The sequence below is a fragment of the Heptranchias perlo genome, chromosome 4 (genome assembly GCF_035084215.1).
Source record: "Heptranchias perlo isolate sHepPer1 chromosome 4, sHepPer1.hap1, whole genome shotgun sequence".
In the NCBI taxonomy this organism is placed as follows: Eukaryota; Metazoa; Chordata; class Chondrichthyes; order Hexanchiformes; family Hexanchidae; genus Heptranchias; species Heptranchias perlo.
In genome coordinates, this window is record NC_090328.1 from 79,039,751 (window position 1) to 79,061,038 (window position 21,288).

Consider the following 21,288-nt stretch of genomic DNA (forward strand, 5'->3'; position numbering starts at 1 on the left):
CTAGAATACCCATCAGGAAGATTAGCATGTGACGCATCGCTAAAGATAACTAGCTTCATTTTGTTTGTGTCACCTAAGGATTGGAACTTAAGTAGCATTTATCTATATTTAACTTTTGTAATGTTTTATTTGCCCTTAAAACATTCACTATGAGGTGTTTTGTTGAAGTGCTTAACTCCAACATATCAAAACTAGCATCTAGTCTAAGTGCACAACCAGTTCAACCGACCAATCAAGCTTTGTAATTGCTCTGTCTCTTCATTAGATATAACATCACCTTTCTGTGATGACCTAGTGGGATGGGAGTAACTCTAAATAGGACTGTTGATTTAAAGTTATACTCAACCCAATCAACTTAATATTTAAACCAATATATTTAAAAGCCCCACAAGCTTGACTCCCAATTTTAAATTCTACTCTAATCCTAATGACAAATCTCAAATTCCACAGTATCACCCCATTTAAAAAAAAGCCAACATGCATCATGAAGATGCCTGAAAGTTTTCTGTTATGGTACCAATAAAATATTGCAGGATCTGCTTTTAGTTGAATACAACCTATTTTCAGCAAAACAGATCTCACTGAAAAATACCATACCCCAGAAGCATGATTCAGGCCATTAGATGCATTTGTTTAGTTTCCATAGTTTTCCTTCGGCATCTGCTGTCTCTCGGCTGTTTCAGAAACACTGCTCTGAAAAGTATCGCCCTGCTGAAATGCAGCTTTTATGATTTGGCAACATATTCATGGGAATGTAGGTCAAAGAGCCAAAAAGATTTTAAGATTACCTTTCCAGCAGTGGGAGAATCCATACTAACATCAATCACCCAGTTTCTCTGCAAAACCCCAAGCTACCAACCTCACTTTAGCCTTGTAAGTCCCATCTGCAAGGACTTTCAGTACAAATCAATCTATGCGACAAAGCTGGTTGACCTTTGTTACTTCAGAATAAACTCCAAATTCTTTCCAACTATCTAACTCCTTGTTATGCCTCTCTTACTCGTTTATCTTCAAGTTTATTGGCAGCCACCAAAACTTCACGATCATGAGGATTTCTGCTTCTAATTCAGTTGAGTGACTGTTCTGGTCTTTGTTTGACCTAGTCAAACTATGTCCTGTACGTCCACTTCTACATCTGTAGGGACAACTATTGCAGGATCTCCCTCTTTCATTTCTAGTTTGCGTTGTTTTCTGATGTGAGATTCATTTCCGGACTCCCCATCACTATTTGTACTCCGCTTTGGTACTCTTCACTCTTACCCAATTCTGCCAGTCCATGGACTTTGCTTCAAGGCCATCATCCTGAACATTCAACCAAAATTTAAACCCACCAGTAGTTTTGCCTGCATGTCTGAAAATTGTTGCATCCCTCCATTCATTAGTCCCTTCTGGAACATATGACACCAATGTACCCACTTTGGGTAATTGTTCTGTGGATGTGATAGCCCTGTCATGTGTTTCTTGATCACTGACATTACTATTGTCCAGCCCTTGATCTACCTCAGGAACCTCACCAAAAAAAGGCACAAGGTGCCTCATTTATTTCTATCAACTGCTCAGAGGCCAAGATTTTATTAATTCCAATTAATCAATGAATGAACCCAAGTTTCATTACCATGTTGGACACGTGCTGTCTTACCATCATGACCTATTACCTTACCAGGTTTCCATTTCCTATCATCCTCACTTTTATAGTATAACATATCTCCTGAAGTGAACTCTGTCTCAGATGGTCTAACACGATGCCTCAGTGCTCTATGAATGTTCTCTGATCACATGCATGAAAACATCTGTTGTTGTCCCATAACTTTAGATCCATGGCAATTACCTTGTTAAAGTCATGTGCTAATGGAACACTTACAATAGGACGTGGAGGTGTCTGTCTATGCTACTTAGATTTCACAGTTCTCACTAATCTGAGCCTCGTATATTCCTCATCAACTACACCTACATCCTTTAGCAGGATTTTTAAAATGTTGCCAAGTAGGGTGGGCAAATTATCTATGTAACTTTAAGACAATTTACTTTTTTTCCCCCTCTTATCCTTATTGCCTAATGCCATTGATACTTGCCTAACACACTGATGAGAAACATCAGGTTTTATTAAGGAGATATAATAATGCCCTGACTGGGTAAACTGCAAATCAACCTATTTCCCAAAAGTGATTGCCTCATGTTCATGTCAAGTTTCAGTTTTGCCTTTTTCATGGACGGTTTACCCAAAAGCATTCGGTATCTCACTAGAGATTACATCTGTACTTATAAAATGGCTTACTCCAGCTATCTTACATGGAATTACCACTCAAATGACTTCAAGATGTTGTCATCCCCAAACCTAAAACATGTAAAACGTTTATCTTCCTTAACCTTGCGTCAATCCTCACTACTTAGTGAATCAAGATAACATTTTAACCAATCTACCCCACATACTGTTGAAGTACATGCACTAACACCACACAATTAAAGGAATCCACAACTAATACATTCAGCACAAGATTAAAACTCCTTGTGACCAGTATAATCTGTTCATATTTATTAACATCCTCTTCCTCAGAGCTACTTTCTTCATGCATCAAAGACCTGCTTCTTTGCTATGGGCAATTCACCTCAATGATATTTAGAGTCACATCTAAAGATTTTTCCTTGGACATTCCTGGGATTCATTCGCTTGTTATTTTTGTCCCAATTTTGTCTTCTGTTGATATAACTGAATTTGCTGTACCTGCTTTCATCATCAATCTGGCTGTCTTTAATCCCACTGTCATATTGACGCCTGCGTCCGGTCTTCAATTTTGAAGCCTGGTCTGGCACCTGTGTTTAGTATCTGGAACATTTTGAATCTTCTATTCTTCATCACAGCAGAAGGCTGACGGGAATGATTGCTGCCTTAAATTCCTGGGGAAACAGACATTTGATCCAACAGAGTCTGGACGCCAGTCAGGACCAATTGCCTGTCTATGAGACCCTTAGCACAATCTAGTAATTTAAACACTAGTACCGATCCAGGATTCCCAGTTTGAACTTGGTCAACCTTTTGTACAATGTTAAAGTCCATGATATACTTCTCCACTGATGACTGTCCATTTTCCAAAATCTATCAAAGGCTGACCAGGCTTCAGGCACTTACCAGGTCATCTTTCTTGTCGATTTGATACAGAAATTCTATTAGAAAAAAGGTAAAACCTTCATTATCCAAAAGATCTGAATCCATCTCAGAACATACCTTACTTCTGGTTTTACTTCATTCAGGAAGTAACAAGACCCAGGACATGCCTTGTTTTCTCTCTGGCAGAGTAATAACCCGTTTCCTCAACAACCTCACTCTGCCACTGGTCACAAGGTTCAAACTCAGAACATCAGAGGGAAATCGTACCTCGACAATTTAAAAACTTGCTTTCTGCCATTTTCCACAATGGCCACAAGGCTTAAGTTTTTTTCATATGTCCAAAAAAAAAAATCATGGTTTCCAACCTCCACGTTTAGGCAAACATCCTCTGCTACCATGTAATAAAATGGATAGCCAGGTGGTGAAGGATAGAATACTAGAGCCTGGTCTTCAGTTGCTTCCAAGCCTTTATTCACAACTCCATTTTACCCACTGTGTACCCCCTAGATAAGCACTCCTAAAAAGGATACAAGAGAGTCCCTAATTGATACACCACCTGAATACAATTAACACATGATTTAAATCATATGACAATTAACAACTACTCCACCAATGATAATACTCCCACTCAACTGTTTGGCTTGCTCAGCCAGCTCCTTGTGGAAATTGGCTCTTTGTCAAGGTCAACTGATAATTGATAAAAGCTCTAAAAAAGAGGCAGCAATGTAGCTGCAGAACTCAAATCAATTACTGGCATTGCTGACAGCTGAGTTGGCAGAGGTTGTGATGCTAACTGGTTAGCACTGCCTGTTGTGGATGTAGTCTTGTCAGTTGCAGTGGCAGCAGACACAGCCTCAGCTTCATACTAAGTTATTGCATTGAAAATTTTATTGACGTTTTATCATACTGAAAATGAAATTAGCTATGTCTTGCATAGTGCACATCCCCATGAGCTCTTTACAAATGACAGTCATAATTATTGGATGTTTCAGACATCGTTTGTGCCAGAGAATTCCATAGTCTAGGCGCACTGAAATAATTTTTTTTTTTAAACTCCTTTAATTCTTTGTAATTTTCTTAAAGTTGCACACTCCCATTACCAGATCACTGACTACTAGAAACAATATCACTATCATATTTGTTCATAATCTTTAACACCCTTAACAGATCATCCCTTCACCTTCTCAGCTCCTGAAAAAAGCCCTAACCTCTCAAGTGTCTCTTCATAACTCATCCCTGGTAACATCCTAGGTTCAATATATGAATGCACAAGCAGCAACCAATTTTGCAGTGCAATGCACCAGAATCTGATCAGTTTGAACATATTTGTTTATGTCCAAGACAGTTGAGACTAGAATTATAAAGCAGTTATGTAGTGTGCCATCCAAAGCGGATCAACGAGAATGAACTTACTTACCCAGGATACCAATTTCAAGTCCTCTCAGGCTTTCCTCAATGTACTCATATATGTCCCTTTTAATAAAGTTAACCTGAACAGTCTTTACTTTTCTTCCTGTAGCTTGCTCTGTAAAACATACAAAAAAAACTTAAATTTTGTACACGGACCATTCTGGATTCAACTAAAAATCCCATCTCACTTAATTCCATGGCTATGACTAATTTGAAAATTTCAGGATTATCCGTGCTCATGTTTCCATCCCAAAAAAACTTTTTTTTTAAAAACATTGTCAATGCAGCCGTTGGCAGGCAAGAGGAATTCATCTGCGGCTGGAGCCACAACAGCAAATATTTCTTGTGCTGGAGGGGAGGGCGGTAGCTGTCAATATTAAAAGGGCTTCATGTAGCTTTCTGGCAGTTTAGTGTTGAGTACATGTCCATATTCTGGAGATCTTCTTGGAAGTAGAGGGTAATGCTGAGGTATTAAATGAATACTTCGTTTCAGTCTTCACTAAAGAAAATGCTGCCATTGTAGCAGTAAAGGAGGAGGTAGTAGTGATATTGGATAAGATAAAAATAGATAAAGGAGAGGTACTTAAGAGGTTGGCAGTATTCAAAGTAGAAAAGTCACCTTGCCCAGATGGGACACATCCTAGGTTACTGAGAAGTAAGGGTGGAAATTGCAAAGGCTCTGGCCACAATCTTCCAATCCTCCTCAGATACAGGTGCTAGAGGACTGCAAATGTTACACCCAGTTCAAGAAAGTAGAGAGGGATAAACCTGTCAATTACAGGCCAGTCAGCCTAACGTCAGTGGTGGGAAAACTTTTAGAGAATATAATCTGGGTCGAAATTAATTGGCACTTGGAAAATTGGCTAATCATTGAAAGCCAGCAGGGATTTGTTACAAGGAAAATCATGTTTGACTAACTTGATTGAGTTCTTTGATGAAGTAATGGAGAGGGTTGATTAGGGTAATGTAGTTGGTGTGTACATGGACGGTCAATAGGCATTTGATAAAGTACTACATAATAGACTTGTAAGCAAAATTAAAGCCCATAGGATTAAAGGGACAGTGGCAGCGTGGATGCAAAATTGGTTAAGGAACAGAAAGCAGAGTGTAATGGTGAACGGTTGTTTTTCACACTGGAGGGAAGTATACAGTGGTGTTCCCCAGGGGTCAGTATTAGGACCACTACTCTGATACATATTAATGACCTGGACTTGGGTATAATTTCAAAGTTCGCAGATGACACGAAATTCGGAAATGTAGTAAATAATGTGGAAGATATAACAGACTTCAGGAGGACATAGATTAGTAAAATGTGCAGACCCATGGCAGATGAAATTCAACACAGGGAAGTGTGAAGTGATCATTTTGGTAGGAAGAAAGGCAATATAAACTAAATGGTACAATTTTATAGGGGGTACAGGAACAGAGACCTGGTGGTGTATGTACACAAATCTTTGAAGGTGGCAGGACAAGTTGAGAAGGCTGTTAAAAAAGCATATGGGATCCTGGGCTTTATTAATAGAAGCATAGAATACAAAAGCTAGGAAGTTATGCTAAACCTCATTAAAACACTGGTTAGGCCTCAGCTGCAGTAATGTGTTCAATTCTGGGCACCACACTTTAGGAAGGATGTCAAGGCCTAGAGAGGGTGCAGAGGAGATTTACTAGAATGGTACCAAGGATGAGGGCCTTCAGTTATGTGGAGACTGAAGAAGCTGGGCTATTCTTAGAGCAGAGAAGGTTAAGTGGAGATCTGGTAAAGGTGTTCAAAATCATGAAGGGTTTTGACAGAGTAAATAAGGTGAAACTGCTTCCAGTGGCAGAAGGGTTGTAACCAGAGGATACCGATTTAAGGTGGTGATTAGCAAAAGAACCAGAGGTGACATGAGGAAACACTTTTTTTAAAAAAAACAGCAAGTTGTAATGATCTGGAATGCACTGCCTGAAAAGGTGGTGGAAGCAGATTCAATAATAACTTTCAAAAATGGAATTGGATGAATACTTGAAGGGAAAAAATTACAGGGATGTAGAGAAGGAGCAGGGGATCGGGACTAATTGGATAGCTCTTTCAACAAGCCAGCACAGACGCAATGGGCTGAATGGTCTCTTCTGTGTTGTAACAGACTATGACATTCTGCCATCATATATACCCACATATAAGCAAACTACATCTATGACAATATTCCCTCCCCTTACAAAAAAAAGGATGATCCTTGTATATGATATTAGAGCTTCTATCTACCAAGATTCTTCCTTCATGTTGACTGACCTTCACAAATACATTTCTATCTGTTCCTTCTCATTACAACCAGCTCATTCTTATCTAATGCTCAACCTCCAGCACTGAAACATAAATGGCAACTCCTTGTCTAGACTGAGTCAGGCTCCCATTGCTGATTTTTAAAAAATCAAAGCCCAGCAGAATGCTGGTTGAGGAAATTTTAAAAATCAGCACTGGGAGCCAGAACTGAAGTCAGAAGGATAAACTGGTGTTTACATATCAGAACAAATGCTGACGCAGAAACCGACAGAATGCATTCATTTGCTGCTGCGGGGTCAACTGTTTTTGTAAACTGATGCTATTAAGAGGAAAATCAGTCAGGTGGGAAACCAGAGTGAGAATTTTATCTGCTCATGCTCTTTCTTTCTTTGGTCTTCAATTGGGTAATTGCCTCCTCTGTTCCCATCTCTTGAAACTCCGTTTGAATTCCTCCTGTCTGGCTTCTACCTCTCACCGCTGAAAGGCTCTAGCCAAAGTCACAACCAACATCCTTGTGACTATGACCATGATGTGTCATCCCTCCCTGCAGCAGTCAACATTCAGCTGACCTTGGACAAGACCTTAGAGAGCATTTCATGCACTTAATATGTACATTGTCTTCATGAAACACTTGCTGAACTCTTGTAAATCTTTTCCATTCTTTGAAGATACTTAAACAATAGCAACAGTTACAAAAATAGTATTTTGCCTAAATTTGGCACTGGACTGTCTTGTATGAACCAATTCAGATTATATTAGCATTAACACTGGCAAGTTCCTATCAAGACCAGCACAAGCTACACTGTGAATGAATAAACCCTTTCTAGTCAATTATTAAAAGTAGTCAGACAACAAAGTCAGGAACTAAATTATTTCTTTACCCAAGAATCAGTTAGCAGCACTAAGTTGAAAATAATTAGTAGATATGGTTAATTGACAAAATAACAGGTTACAAAGGCAGTTCAGATGGGTTATAGTAATTCAGCATTACTGCTTGCTGATTCTAAATTTATGTTAAGATTAGTGTGTGAGAGATACATATTGGCAAGATTAATTTGGGATTAGACTCCCAAGATAACTGACAAGTTAATGGCATAGTTAGCCAGGCCATTGAATAGATTGAAGTCTATATGCTTGTAGTGAGCAATGTTTCCAGAACATTGCAGTCCTGTCCTCATGAACTAGCTTAGATGAACTGATTGCCATGCCTTCCTCTGGGAGGATGGCATTAGCCTTCTGAGGTATTGGTCATGAGCTTCACTGTGTAGAGGTTCTATCCATTACTCCTGGATAGATTTACCTTCTACAATGCTAGCTGTACCTAGACTAGTGGTTTAAATCTTACCTCCCTTGATCTCAGGGAAACTTGTACAACTAAGTGACACATTTACATCTGCCTGTATCTGGTGGTGTAGCTGTACAATTTAAACTCTCGGTCAGAAATGAACTCTTTTAGAAAAAGACACCTTTCTACACATAGTAGACAATGAACACCTATGCCCTCTGTTACAAAGACTACAAGAACTACTAAAGGAACTAAAACTAAGAAATAAGGACTGAAGGCTGAGCTTTGGGGTTAAAAAAAGCCACCTCAATTCTATTGAAAAATCTTAGTAGACACGTTAAAAGTTTTCAGCCTTTCTGGTGTCAATCACCAGACAGAGCCACGTTGGTACCCCTGATGACTTCCAAATCAATTAATCACTCCTGAGGTCTTTGCTCATAAAAGGCCTCACAGGTCCAGATAAGGCTGACCATCTTTATGCCCCCCTTAATGAGCTGGCTCCAGGCTTGTCTTTTAACATAAGATGATAAGAAATAGGAGCAGGAGTAGGCCAATCGGCCCCTTGAGCCTGCTCCGCCATTCAATAAGATCATGGCTGATCTGATCCTAACCTCATGTCCAATTTCCTGCCCGCTCCCCGTAACCCCTAATTCCCTTTACTTCTCGGAAACTGTCGATTTCTGTTTTAAATTTATTTAATGATGTAGCTTCCACAGCTTCCTGGGGCAGCAAATTCCACAGACCTACTACCCTCTGAGTGAAGAAGTTTCTCCTCATCTCAGTTTTGAAAGAGCAGCCCCTTATTCTAAGATTATGCCCCCTCGTTCTAGTTTCACCCATCCTTGGGAACATCCTTACCGCATCCACCCGATCAAGCCCCTTCACAATCTTATGTTTCAATAAGATCGCCTCTCATTCTTCTGATCTCCAATGAGTAGAGTCCCAATCTACTCAACCTCTCCTCATATGTCCGCCCCCTCATCCCAGGGATTAACCGAGTGAACCTTCTTTGTACTGCCTCGAGAGCAAGTATGTCTTTTCTTAAGTATGGACACCAAAACTGTATGCAGTATTCCAAGTGCGGTTTCACCAATACCTTATATAACTGCAGCAATACCTCCCTGTTTTTATATTCTATCCCCCTAGCAATAAAAGCCAACATTCCATTGGCCTTCTTGATCACCTGCTGCACCTGCATACTAACTTTGATTTTCTTGCACTAGGACCCCCAGATCCCTTTGTACTGCAGTACTTTCCAGTTGCTCGCCATTAAGATAATAACTTGCTCTCTGATTTTTCCTGCCAAAGTGCATAACCTCACATTTTCCAATATTGTATTGCATCTGCCAAATCTCCGCGCACTCACCCAGCCTGTCTATATCCCCTTGTAGGTTTTTTATATCCTCCTCACTCTCTACTTTCCCTCCCATCTTTGTATCATCTGCAAACTTTGATATGTTGCACTCGGTCCCCTCCTCCAAATCGTTAATATAGATTGTAAAGAGTTGGGGGCCCAGCACCGACCCCTGCGGAACACCACTGGCTACTGGTTGCCAGTCCGAGAATGAACCATTTATCCCAACTCTTTGCTTCCTGTTAGATAACCAATCCTCCACCATGCCAGAATATTACCCCCAATCCAGTGATTCTTTATCTTGAGCAATAATCTTTTATGTGGCACCTTGTCGAATGCCTTCTGGAAGTCTAAATACACTACGTCCACTGGTTCCCCTTTATCCACCCTGTACGTTATGTCCTCAAAGAACTCAAGCAAATTTGTCAGACATGACTTCCCCTTTGTAAAGCCATGTTGATTTTGTCCTATTAAATTATGTTTATCCAAATGTTCCACTATTGTCTCCTTAATAATAGACTCCTAAAATTTTACCCACCACAGATGTTAGGCTAACTGGTCTATAATTTCCAGCCTTCTGCCTACTACCCTTTTTAAATAAGGGTGTTACATTAGCAGTTTTCCAATCTGCCAGGACCTTTGCCGAGTCCAGAGAATTTTGGAAAATTATTACCAAAGCATCCACAATCCCTACTGCCACTTCCCTCAAGACCCTAGGATGTAAGCCATCAGGTCCTGGGGATTTATCCGCCTTGAGTCCCATTAATTTACTGAGTACCAATTCCTTAATGATTTTAATCATATTTAGCTCCTCCCCCCCAGAGCCCCCTGTTTGTCCAGTGTTGGGATATTCTTAGTGTCCTCTACCGTAAAGACTGAAACAAAATATTTGTTCAGCATTTTTGCCATCTCCATGTTTCCCACCATTAATTTCCCGGTCTCATCCTCTAAGGGACCTACGTTTGCCTTAGCCACCCTTTCTTTTTATATAACTGTAGAAACTCTTGCTATCTGTTTTTATATTTTTTGCTAATTTATTTTCATAATCTATCTTCCCTTTCTTAATCAATCCTTTCGTTACTTTTTGCTGTCTTTTGAAGACTTCCCAATCTTCTATCCTCCCACTAAGTTTGGCTACCTTATATGTCCTTGTTTTTAGTCGGATACTATCCTTAATTTCTTTGCTGTGGATGGCTGTCATTTCTTTTACACCCTTTTTTCCCCCTCAGTGGAATATATATTTTTTGAAAGTTGCAAAATAACTCCTTGAATGAACACCACTGTTCATGTACCGTCTTACCCTTTAATCTATTTTCCCAGTCCACTTTAATCAATTCCACTCTCATACCATCATAGTCTCCTTTATTCAAGCTCAGTACGCTTGTTTGAGACCCAACCTTCTCACCCTCTAATTGGATATGGAATGTAACCATGTTATGGTCACTCATTCCAAGGGGATCCTTAACTAGGACATTATTAATTAATCCTGGCTCATTACACAGGACCAGGTCCAAGGTTGCTTGCCTCCTTGTAGGATCAGTTACATACTGCTCAAGAAATCCATCCCTAATACACTCAATAAACTCTTCCTCAAGGCTGCCCTGCCCAATTTGATTTGTCCAGTTAATATGATAGTTAAAATCCCCCATAATTATAGCTGTTCCCTTATTACATGCCCCGACTATTTCCTGATTAATACTTCTTCCAGCAGAGTTGCAACTATTAGGAGGCCTATATACTACGCCCACTAATGTTTTTTCCCCTTATTATTCCTTATCTCTACCGAAACTGTTTCATTATCCTGATCCTTTGTCCCAATATCTTTTCTCTGTATTACAGTGATTCCTTCCCTTATTAACATAGCCACCCCACCTCCCCTTCCTGATAATTAAATATGCCAGGGTATTTAACACCCAGTCTTTGTCACCCTGCAGCCATGTTTCTGTAATGGCCACAAGATCATACCCATACGTAGTTATTTGTGCCATTAACTCGTCCATTTTGTTATGAATGTTACGTGCATTCAGATAAGGAACTTTCAAATATGTTTTGTGACACTTAGTTCCTGCTTTTTCCTTTAACACTTTACCTTTTACTCCATACCTTCTGTCCCTTCCTGACACGCTTTCCTCTGTCTCCCTGCTCAGGTTCCCAACCCCCTGCCACAGCTTTGATGCTGGGTTAATCACCTTACGCCTTCTAGCTTTTATTTTATCTGTCGTGCCTAAAGTACACTTTCTTTCCGCTGCTCTACACTTTTCCCTTTCACTTGTTCTTGAACAACTGTTTGTACTATTTGTATTGTAGATTTCCCCTGGGTCTTCCCCTCTCTTGCTGCTCTCGACTTTATTCCCTTCTGCCTCCCCGCTCAGGTTCCCATCCCCCTGCCACTCTAGTTTAAACCTTCCCCAACAGCACTAACAAACACCCCCGCGAGGACATTGGTCCCGGTCCTGCTCGGGTGTAACTCATCACGCTTGTACAGGTCCCACCTTCCCCAGAACCGGTCCCAATGTCCCAGGAATCTAAATCCCTCCCTCCTACACCATCCCTGCAGCCACGCATTCATCCTGTCTATTCTCCTGTTCCTATAATCACTAGCACGTGGCACCGGTAGTAATCCTGAGATCACTACCTTTGAAGTCCTGCTTTTTAATTTATCTCCTAACTCCTTAAATTCACCTTGCAGGACCCCATCCCTTTTTTACCTATGTCGTTGGTACCAATATGGATCACGACTACTGGCTGTTCACCCTCCCCCTCCAGAATGCCCTGCAGCCGCTCCATGACATCCTTGACTCTAGCACCAGGGAGGCAACATACCATCCTGGAGTCACGTTTGCAGCCGCAGAAACGCCTATCTGTTCCCCTTACAATCGAATCCCCTATCACTATAGCCCGGCCACTCCTCTTCCTCCCCTCCTGTGCAGCAGAGCCACCCGTGGTGCCCCGAACCTGGCTCTTGCTGCTTTCCCCTGATAAGCCATCTCCCCCAATAGTATCTAAAGCAGAATATCTGTTTGAGGGGGAGATGACCCCAGGGGACTCCTGCTCTACCTGCCTAGTCCTTTTACTCTGCCTGGCGGTCACCCATTTCCTTTCTGCTTGCGTAATCTTTACCTGCGGTGTGACCACCTCACTGAACGCGCTATCCACAACAGTCTCAGCATCGCGAATGCTCCACAGTGAATCCACCCGCAGCTCCAGCTCCGAAAGACGGTTAGCCAGTAGCTGCAGCCGGACACACTTCCTGCACACATGGTCGTTAGGGACACTGGTAGTGTCCATGACTTCCCACATAGTGCAGGAGGAGCATATCACGGGTGCGAGCTGTGCTGCCATGACTTGCCTTAGACTCTCAGACTCTCCTCCCGCTCTAGGTCTCCCCTTTTATACTGTGCTCACCTCTCGGACTCTCCTGCCTCACCTGTGACATCACACAGTAGTTGTCTCTTGTTGCAGGTCTGCTGCTGCTTTTATTCCCCAATCTCAGTCTTCTACTCTCAGGTCCACTGCCGCTCTGGGGAAAATGTTCGGAAAAGCAAGGCAAAGCAGCACCTCCTTCCCCCACTGCACCGAACTCCCACACGTACCAAACTCTCAGCAGTTCACACTGTTGTCCGCACACCGTGCTATTCGCACTGACAGGCCCCTGTATTTCTACAGTTTGTGACTCAGATGAGTCAGGCCTGCCCCACCTTCAAGTACCAGTTTAATCTAGCTAACCAATTAACTTGCTACAGCAGCTCCCTCTGCTGAAGCCTGACAGAAACTTAAAAATTTAAACTTTAAATTTGAACTTAAACAGTTGAAGCAATATGCACTAGATTTAAAGAGATTGACCCTTAAACTCCCACACGTACCAAACTCTCAGCAGCTCACACTGTGTTGTCCACACACAGTGCTCTACCCCTGGTAAAGAATATTTTGTCCATATAACCCTTCATGGTTTAATTAGCACTAGCCCTTTCCTGTCTTAACATTCAGTCTGACTGCTGGCTCCATTTTGAGGTCACATTTGAGGCAATTCTTAGTAGGCAGTGTAGGAGAAATGCCCTAATGAAGTTACTAACAGAACACCTCCATTGACAATTGGCTTGAAGAAAAATCTGAAGGACTAGAGGGTACATTAGAACCACAAACTTAGTGCTTTTTACTACAGAAAGCCTTAAAAATAATGGGTAATTTTATGAATGCACACTATTGGCGGGGTGCCTCCCTCACTGTGCAGATCAAGAAATTACAGGCATACGACCCACAGACAAAGTTGCGGGCAGTGAACCCAATATGTAGTATCAAAAGGTGAGGTTCCCACTAATACCACACAGCTGTAAGAATCAGCCCTGCATTCTTTAATCATGATATTTTTACCACTGTGAATTTAAAGGAGAAAGAAAACCATTGGGATGATTTTAATGTCGCCACCACCCCATCGGAGCTTAAAAACGGGGCAGTAGTGCTCAAAATTTTGCGACTGGTGGAAATGCTGACTTATCGCAGAGTTGCTGTCCATCTTGATTTTCAGGTGAACTTCCATTCTGGTGGCCAGAGCTCCCACCTGAAACAGGTGGGAGGGGCTTGTACTTATATGCAAATTGGGGTCAAGGCCTCAGATGTCATTTTCATCTCAGCCTGCCCGACTACTGCCAGTTTCTGCTCCCATCCATCAACCGCGGGAGCTACAAGTTGGAAGGCGGCCATTTTCACCGAATATTAAAAAGGGATCCTCAGCTATAGTCAGGGAAAGCTGGATGAGCTTTGGGAGACATTTTTACAGCAGTTGCTGGTGGGTTTTGCACCTAAAAGACATTCAAATTTAATGTAGTTGCTACAAATATTCTGCCTGTTGCTTCTTTTCATTCCCGATGCTAATCTCTCCTTTAAAAAAGGAAAGGCCCTTCACATTCAACTGCCCATCAGATTTCCCATCTCCAGATTAGCAAGCTGCCTACTGGGGAGCATGTTTCACACCGGCAACTCAACGACCACCTAATAAAGACCTATGACCAAATTGATCCGATCCCATGCCAGCTCATCCAGGCAGTGGCTGCGCTTGTGGCCACCGCCCACCCAATTTATGTGCAGCACAAAAATTGCCCCTTATGGTGAAGCAAAAGAAACGCAAGTTATATTTCTAAGAATATGCAAAAAGGGAGGACACTCAAAGCCTAGATAAAAAGAACAACGTAACTACTTCTTTTACTCCATGGAATGACCCACGATTATCCTGATCAGCCGATAACAAAGTTTAACCGGGGTTTCTGCCAATCTTCCACCAAAGTTACGCTGACCGATCGGAAGAACCCACCAAAGAAATTCCCAGCATTGACACTTAGTTGCAAAATATTGGTAACAGAATATACAGCGATCTTACCGATTTCATCTGCAACCTTTCTTAGCTTCTCCTTAGTTCTGCTGATCAGTACAATGTTTAAACCACGTTGGGCAAACTGCCGAGAAAAAAAGCATTTTATAGCATTATGTGCTTTGAAAGACACCAGGGTAGATTTTTGTCTACAGGGTGTAAATCAATTCTAAATGGTTATGAACTGGCGCAAATCCTGAAAGAAAGGTCAATGCTACGAGCACTCTGTTTTCTGAGGTAAAGACATTGAAATAATTATTCACAGGACCAGGTGCAGACTCGGATGGGCCTTGGTGATGGGACAGGAAAATGAAATTTTTTAAAGGGATGGTGCCAATGAAATTGGAGTGTCAACAGGGGTACAAAAAAAGCTTTTGGAGAGCATTAAAAGACATCTCTGGCCGTTTGAAGCATTAGCCAAGGCTGAGGAGGCAGGAGATTAAGAAATGGCAGGAGAAAATAAAGGGATAGAGAACCCTCTGCAGACTGAGCAGTGCAGCATCAGACCCCCAGTTTGGTGGCTGCTGAAGTTAAGGTAGTGCTGCATGAGATGCTTGTGAGCAGCACTGTACTCTGTGGCATGCTATAGTGTCATTCCCATAGGTCAACATTGCAGCATGCCTGCAAGGAGATACAGCCAAGTTTCAGACCACAACTGATTATTACAGTCCCTGCATGTGCCAGCCCTCTGCTACAGGTGTCCTTGCAGCAAATGGCATAGCTCAGCATCTGCTTTTTTTTTTGCAGACTCAGACCCGGAGCAGACAGTTCCCAATGGTCACTTGCAGTTAAATGGTTCAGGGTTTGCAGAAATGATTTGTGGTATGCTGGCAGGTGTGACCAAGTATACAGCACCGGCTCTCAATCACCCAGGCATGCATTCTTTCATGGTGTATCACGAAAAAGCACAACATGCTGTGATTGGGATATTTCTGAAGAACCATCCAGCACAGTGGTTAGTTAGGCATGCTCATATCTTAGTGATGCTTTGGAAAAGGGAATCTCAACATTTACCATAGGAAGGGAATTTCACCGGGCAGAAACACCAGACTTGTTCAAATTACAATTTCACTCAGTTCCGAATATTAATTTTACTCTAAGTGTAGCTACTTTGTTACCGGTTTCACAGATCTACTTCACTATTGTTCTCTCTCAGCCCGTTACTACAACACCGCAGCTGACAATATCGAGTGATCTGACAAGTTCCTTTTCCCCCTCCCGTTTTCTCCTTGTCTATACGAAACACATTTCCTATGATCGCCTTCCAATTCCTAAAGGCAAACAGAAGAATTAGTCACGTCAGTTAATGCATACACTTAACAGTCGCAGTGCGTCCGCGGCTTGCACAGAACACCTAGTTGTAATAACAACTTGTGTCCGTACTTACCAGGGATCACAAGCGATCTCGGTGGAACCTCCATGAAACTGTCGAAACTTAACACTATACAAATGCATTAACACCCAAAGTAGAACAAGGAGAAACTTTATTGAACCCCAACTTGTATACAAGTGGAAGAGCACCTCAAACAATGGTTGATGGTACAACTTCGCCAAGTCAATGAAACACCTCATGTTTATACAATTCATTAGGCAATGCCCACCTGTTACAGAATATGGGCGTACATGTACATTCTTTATTGGCTCAGGTAGTTGGTCAATCAAGTAGTGAGCCTGCCCCTGAACATCCATAGCCATCACATAGGCCTGAGCAGATGTCAGCTATTTTCTTTCTCTCTACATTCCTGTTCCTTGTTATCAGTAAGGCTGGAGCCAGTCTCAAGGCTTCATGGCCATTCATCAACTCTATTATTATTATATTCTGTAGTCATTTACATCCTTATCTCAAGGGAGGTCAGGCTGTGGTAGGCTTAATTATCAACATACCAAGGCTCAAACGCAATTACACAATTGTGCTTACTGTGTGGTTCACACAGATGCTGTGTTGACGGCAAGGCACAAAGCACCTCTTAGGCCGTCTGATCTGCCTGGCCTCCCTCCTTAGGCCCTCTGCATGGTTTTGTATAATTGCAAAAAAATGTAAATGCCAGTTAGCAAAAATAATGCTCTGCCAAGTGCTATGTGATAAGTTCAAATTTCCAATATCAGTATTCTTGAATTATCCATATAATGACAGGTCAGAACATGCAAATATTGATAGAGATTGCTGAACAAGGAATATAAATGTCAGGGTTGGAAGCATCTGTATAAAATGATTACTTGTGCTTAAGTTCAGAGCAACATCATGGCAATACTTTCAGGGTGGTTTCTCTCTAAACCAATCTTTAACCCATCATCTTCAACAATGTGGTCACTCTGTCAGAAAAATTATTTTGTTTTTAGAACACATGCATAGAAATGAAGTATTTTAAAACACAAATATAATTGTGGATTAAATAGAATCAGAAGGAAGACAATAGATATCCAAAGTAAGCAATTTAGTCTTGTAATTTATACAACGTGAAGAAATCAGGGCAACACCTTACCTCATGTGCATAGGCTTTTCCAATGCCATCTGTTGCACCAGTGATAACTGAAAACAAAAATAATTAAGTAGCAATTTATAGTAGGATTTTCTAACTTAAGCACCACTTTTGAACAACAACTCTCACCCCAAAAAGCAAATAAACTCTATTACTGACTGCAGCAATAAATTTATGCATTTGCACTCCTGGAAGGAGCTATGCTTGCTGGAGTACATATTTGAAACTTAAGAATGCATTACCCACAATTTTCCAAGTGCTAAAATGGTCAGAAAATCACAGGTCATCCACAGACTCAAAATTATCCCTCATACTTAAAGGATTTATATTTCATTTCTTTTAAAATTCAAGCTGAATGATCATCTATTACTATTACCAATAATTAATTTTCTACAGGTAAGCAACAGTGCTGGTTGTAGAAATCACAAGACTTGTGTTTATTTTTTGAAACACTGGAGAACAATGGCTACTTGAACTACTCAAATACAGGAATGTCATTTTGAAAACAAATAGCAATATAAGGCAATAAAATAAGTTAACTTTCATTTGCATTGTGTGCAGAGAGTGTTCCTGTAATGGTTTTGTAGTTTGAAACTTGAGAGATGAAGGGGCCAATTTTTACTTCTGCAAGCTGCAGATGCCTTAAAGACTGCTGGTTAAGCCACTCAATGCCTGGTACAAATAGGTGCAGTCTGTGTGGTACATGCTCAGCCCATTTGTACTTAAAAAAATTGTAAACCGGGGTCCTACAGGCTGGTGGGTTGATTACCCATTTACAGATCCAGCTGAAAATTGCCAGTTGAAATTCACCCCCAGTAGTCTTGTTGGCAGTTGATCTTGCTTATTATGTGAAGGACACATATTTATAGGGACTGGGGAAGATGGTTGACACTGTTCATAGACTGATACAGCACAGAAGAGGCCATTTGACCCATCATGTCCTACACTGGCTCTTTCAAAGAGCTATCCTAGTCCCACTCCCCTGCAGATTTTTCCCCTTCAAGTATATATCTAATTCCCTTTTGATAGTTACTATTGAATCTGCTTCCACCAGCATTTCAGGCAGTGCAATCCATCTCCTAACAACCCACTGCCTAAAACTCCCCCCCCCCTCCATCCATCCCTAATGTCACCTCTGGTTCTTTTGCCAATTACCTTAAATCTGTGTCCTCTGGTTGCCAACCCTTCTGCCACTGGAAACAGTTTCCCCTTACTTACTCTATCAAAACCGGTCATGATTTTGAACAACTCTTAATTCTCCCCATAACCTTCTCTGCTCTAAAAAGGGAGAACAACCCCAGTTTCTCTAGTCTCTCCAAATAACTGAAGTCCCACATCCCTGGTACAATTCTAGTAAATCTCATCTGCACCCTCCCTAAAGCCTTGACATCCTTCCTAAAGCGTGGTGCTCAGAATTGAACACAATACTCCAGCTGGGGCCTAACCAGTGTTTTATAAAGGTTTAAGCATAACTTCCTTGCTTTTGTACTCTTAAAAAAGCATTTGGGATCCTGGGCTTTATTAACAGCCTTCTCAACTTGTCCTGCCACTGTCAAAGATTTGTGTACATACATCCCCTGCATCATTTAGTTTTTATTGCCTCTCCTCATTCTTCCTACCAAAATGAATCACTGCACACTTCTTTACATCAAATTGCATCTGCCATGTGTTCACCCATTTCACCAATCTGTCTATGTCCTCCTGTAGTCTGTTACTATCATCCTCACTTTAATACATTGCCCTGTTAATGCAGGGAGAAAACTAAGAGGCACATCAGTTGAAGGAGCCGTTAATCAGATGTTGCTGGATGGCTCTGGCAGCTGACAATTGTTCACCCCAGCAGCATCCTCCATGTTGTGGGTGTGTCTTCCCCCTCATAAGGCAGAGCATATGCCTGGTCTGATCAGGAGTACCTACGCCAAACATACACCAGGTCGCAAAGGCGGCCCGCTGTAGGGAATCTCTACTTCTGCTGCACTCTCTTACAATGATGCAAGAGACAGGCAGAGGCTCCATGGCCACAAAACTTCCTCCCAACAGCTTCATATTACCCAGCAAAATTGTGAAGCATATTGCAAACCACAAAAAAAAAATTTAAATGATGGCCAAATCTTGTCCTGACTTTGATTCTCACCAGGACACCTCACAATAGTCTGGCTGAGCTGTATGGAGATATTAGAATCGTCATTTCAAGATTCCCATAGCCTCCTTGATAAAAGTTCTCAAAAGCCATGATCTCATTGTAACTTCAGCAGGAGTCCACCAAAATGGTTGGAAATAAGGCCAGGACCCAGATACACTACATCCCAGCCTTACCCTCAAGTTTTGGATGGCTTTGTGGCGATGGAGCCTCTGTCTCTTAAGTCAACATAAGGGAGTGGCCAGAGGTGAAGATTCTAAATATCTGGCCTTCTTTGGGAATCTGGCACAGTGTTGTTGTAGGGACATCTGATCAGACCAGGTGTACCTACCAGCTGACTAGCTATATGGGGCCCATCAGGGTGTCCTGGTGAGAATCAAGGCCAGGACAAGATTTGGCCATCATTTTTAATTATTTTTTTTAAGAAGTCCTCTAGATAAGGCTACAGAGGCACCTTTCTTCCAAGAAGGGAGAGATCCAACAAACCCATCCCACCCTCACGAGTCCAGCATTCCTCAACCAAACTTTCTGGCCTCTTTTGAGGAGGGGACCCCTTGCCCGCAAAAGGCATTTACAATCACAGACATTCCCTGATCCGCAAACAAGGCTGGTATATCTCGGCACTTAAAACAGATGTCTTCAGACAATCGTGACAGCGGGTCAATAAAGTACACAATGATATCGATCTGTTGCAGCTGGACGCAGAGTAGCTGTTCCTTGACAGAGGGGAATCCCTTGCGATTCATGCAGGCTACATTCATGCACCACTTTGTACTTCTCCTGCCCGCACCCAGTGCCACCAGAATTTAGTATGTGTTTTGGAATAAATATAACTCAGGCGTATCTGAATTACGCCATAAGTTCCGACCCCCGATGCTAGAAGTACCCCACTTACCCCCCCCCTAAAAAAAAATGCGTAATTTAAGGACCTATAGTTCCATATTCCCCCCCGAGTCATTTTAAAGAAAAGCCTCCGCAAAATAAGACATGTTGATAATGTCAATTGTAATCCGCCCTCGTGTTTCTAAAGTTTTCACCCGCAAAAAAAACACCTGAGAATTTTCTAATGCTACAAAGATTTACACAATTAAGTTCACAAACGATAGAAAGCTCGAAACTCTGTAGACATCCCGTATATTAACATCAATATTCGAATGTAACATACGGTTGAAAAAAAAAATCCATTGATCTAATTTTAGAAAAAAAAATTACCTGCCCATTCGCCCATGGAACTGAAAAAGGCATTCGATACTCCCCAACACTTGGTGAGGAGAAAATACCTCAGGCATTTCATTATTTTTAGAAAACAATTAAAAATAGCAAAAATGCCAAACAAAATAAACGCGTTCTCTAAGAGTTGCTCCATCGTTGAACTAGATCCAATCGAATAAAGCAGCAATAATCTATGCTAAAAGATTAGTGCAGCACTAGCCCGCAACATTACTTAGATCGCAGACCACCTATCACATAGTTACTACAAGCGAACTATCAATCAGAATAGAGTCCTCCTTACATTGTCCCGCCTCTCAACCAATCAAGCGTTCACTCCAATAGAAATTTACGTAGAAAACAGCTGAGATGACAATTCATGTGTTTTTTTTTTGTGGTGGAATCATCCTTCGACTCCTGTTTCACTTTCACTACCAACAGTGAACAGGTGAAATCTCCCACCCCATGCCCCGCATGACAGCAAAGGACAAAGTGACCAACATTCCTCGGGACATGATCCCAGCAGTTATGCCGGGATAGCGTCCACCAGTGCCCTCCAGCAATAACTCCACCCGAGTTTGCAGGGTCAATGGGAAGACACCGAATTAACATGGGGCAGACAGGCGCATCACTGTCATCCGCCTGACCCATGTGGCCAGAAACTTCAACGTACGCCCAC

At 41.7% G+C, this 21,288-nt stretch overlaps 1 protein-coding gene across 2 annotated transcripts in view; it reads right to left on the reverse strand.

Moving 5' to 3' along the window:
* hsd17b3 (hydroxysteroid (17-beta) dehydrogenase 3) overlaps positions 1–20,846 on the reverse strand; it is a 70,919-nt gene extending 50,073 nt beyond the window's left edge. The window contains exons 1-4 of one of the 2 annotated variants that reach the window (XM_067983201.1): positions 20,613–20,846; positions 17,264–17,310; positions 14,790–14,865; positions 4,524–4,631 (exon numbers count right to left, since the gene is read on the reverse strand). In XM_067983201.1, the coding sequence (XP_067839302.1) occupies positions 4,524–4,631; positions 14,790–14,865; positions 17,264–17,310; positions 20,613–20,766 (385 nt within the window). In that variant the 5' untranslated portion in view covers positions 20,767–20,846. The remainder of the gene's footprint in view (positions 1–4,523; positions 4,632–14,789; positions 14,866–17,263; positions 17,311–20,612) is intronic. The other variant, XM_067983200.1, reaches the window with a different exon arrangement.
* Positions 20,847–21,288: the final 442 nt, after the last annotated feature.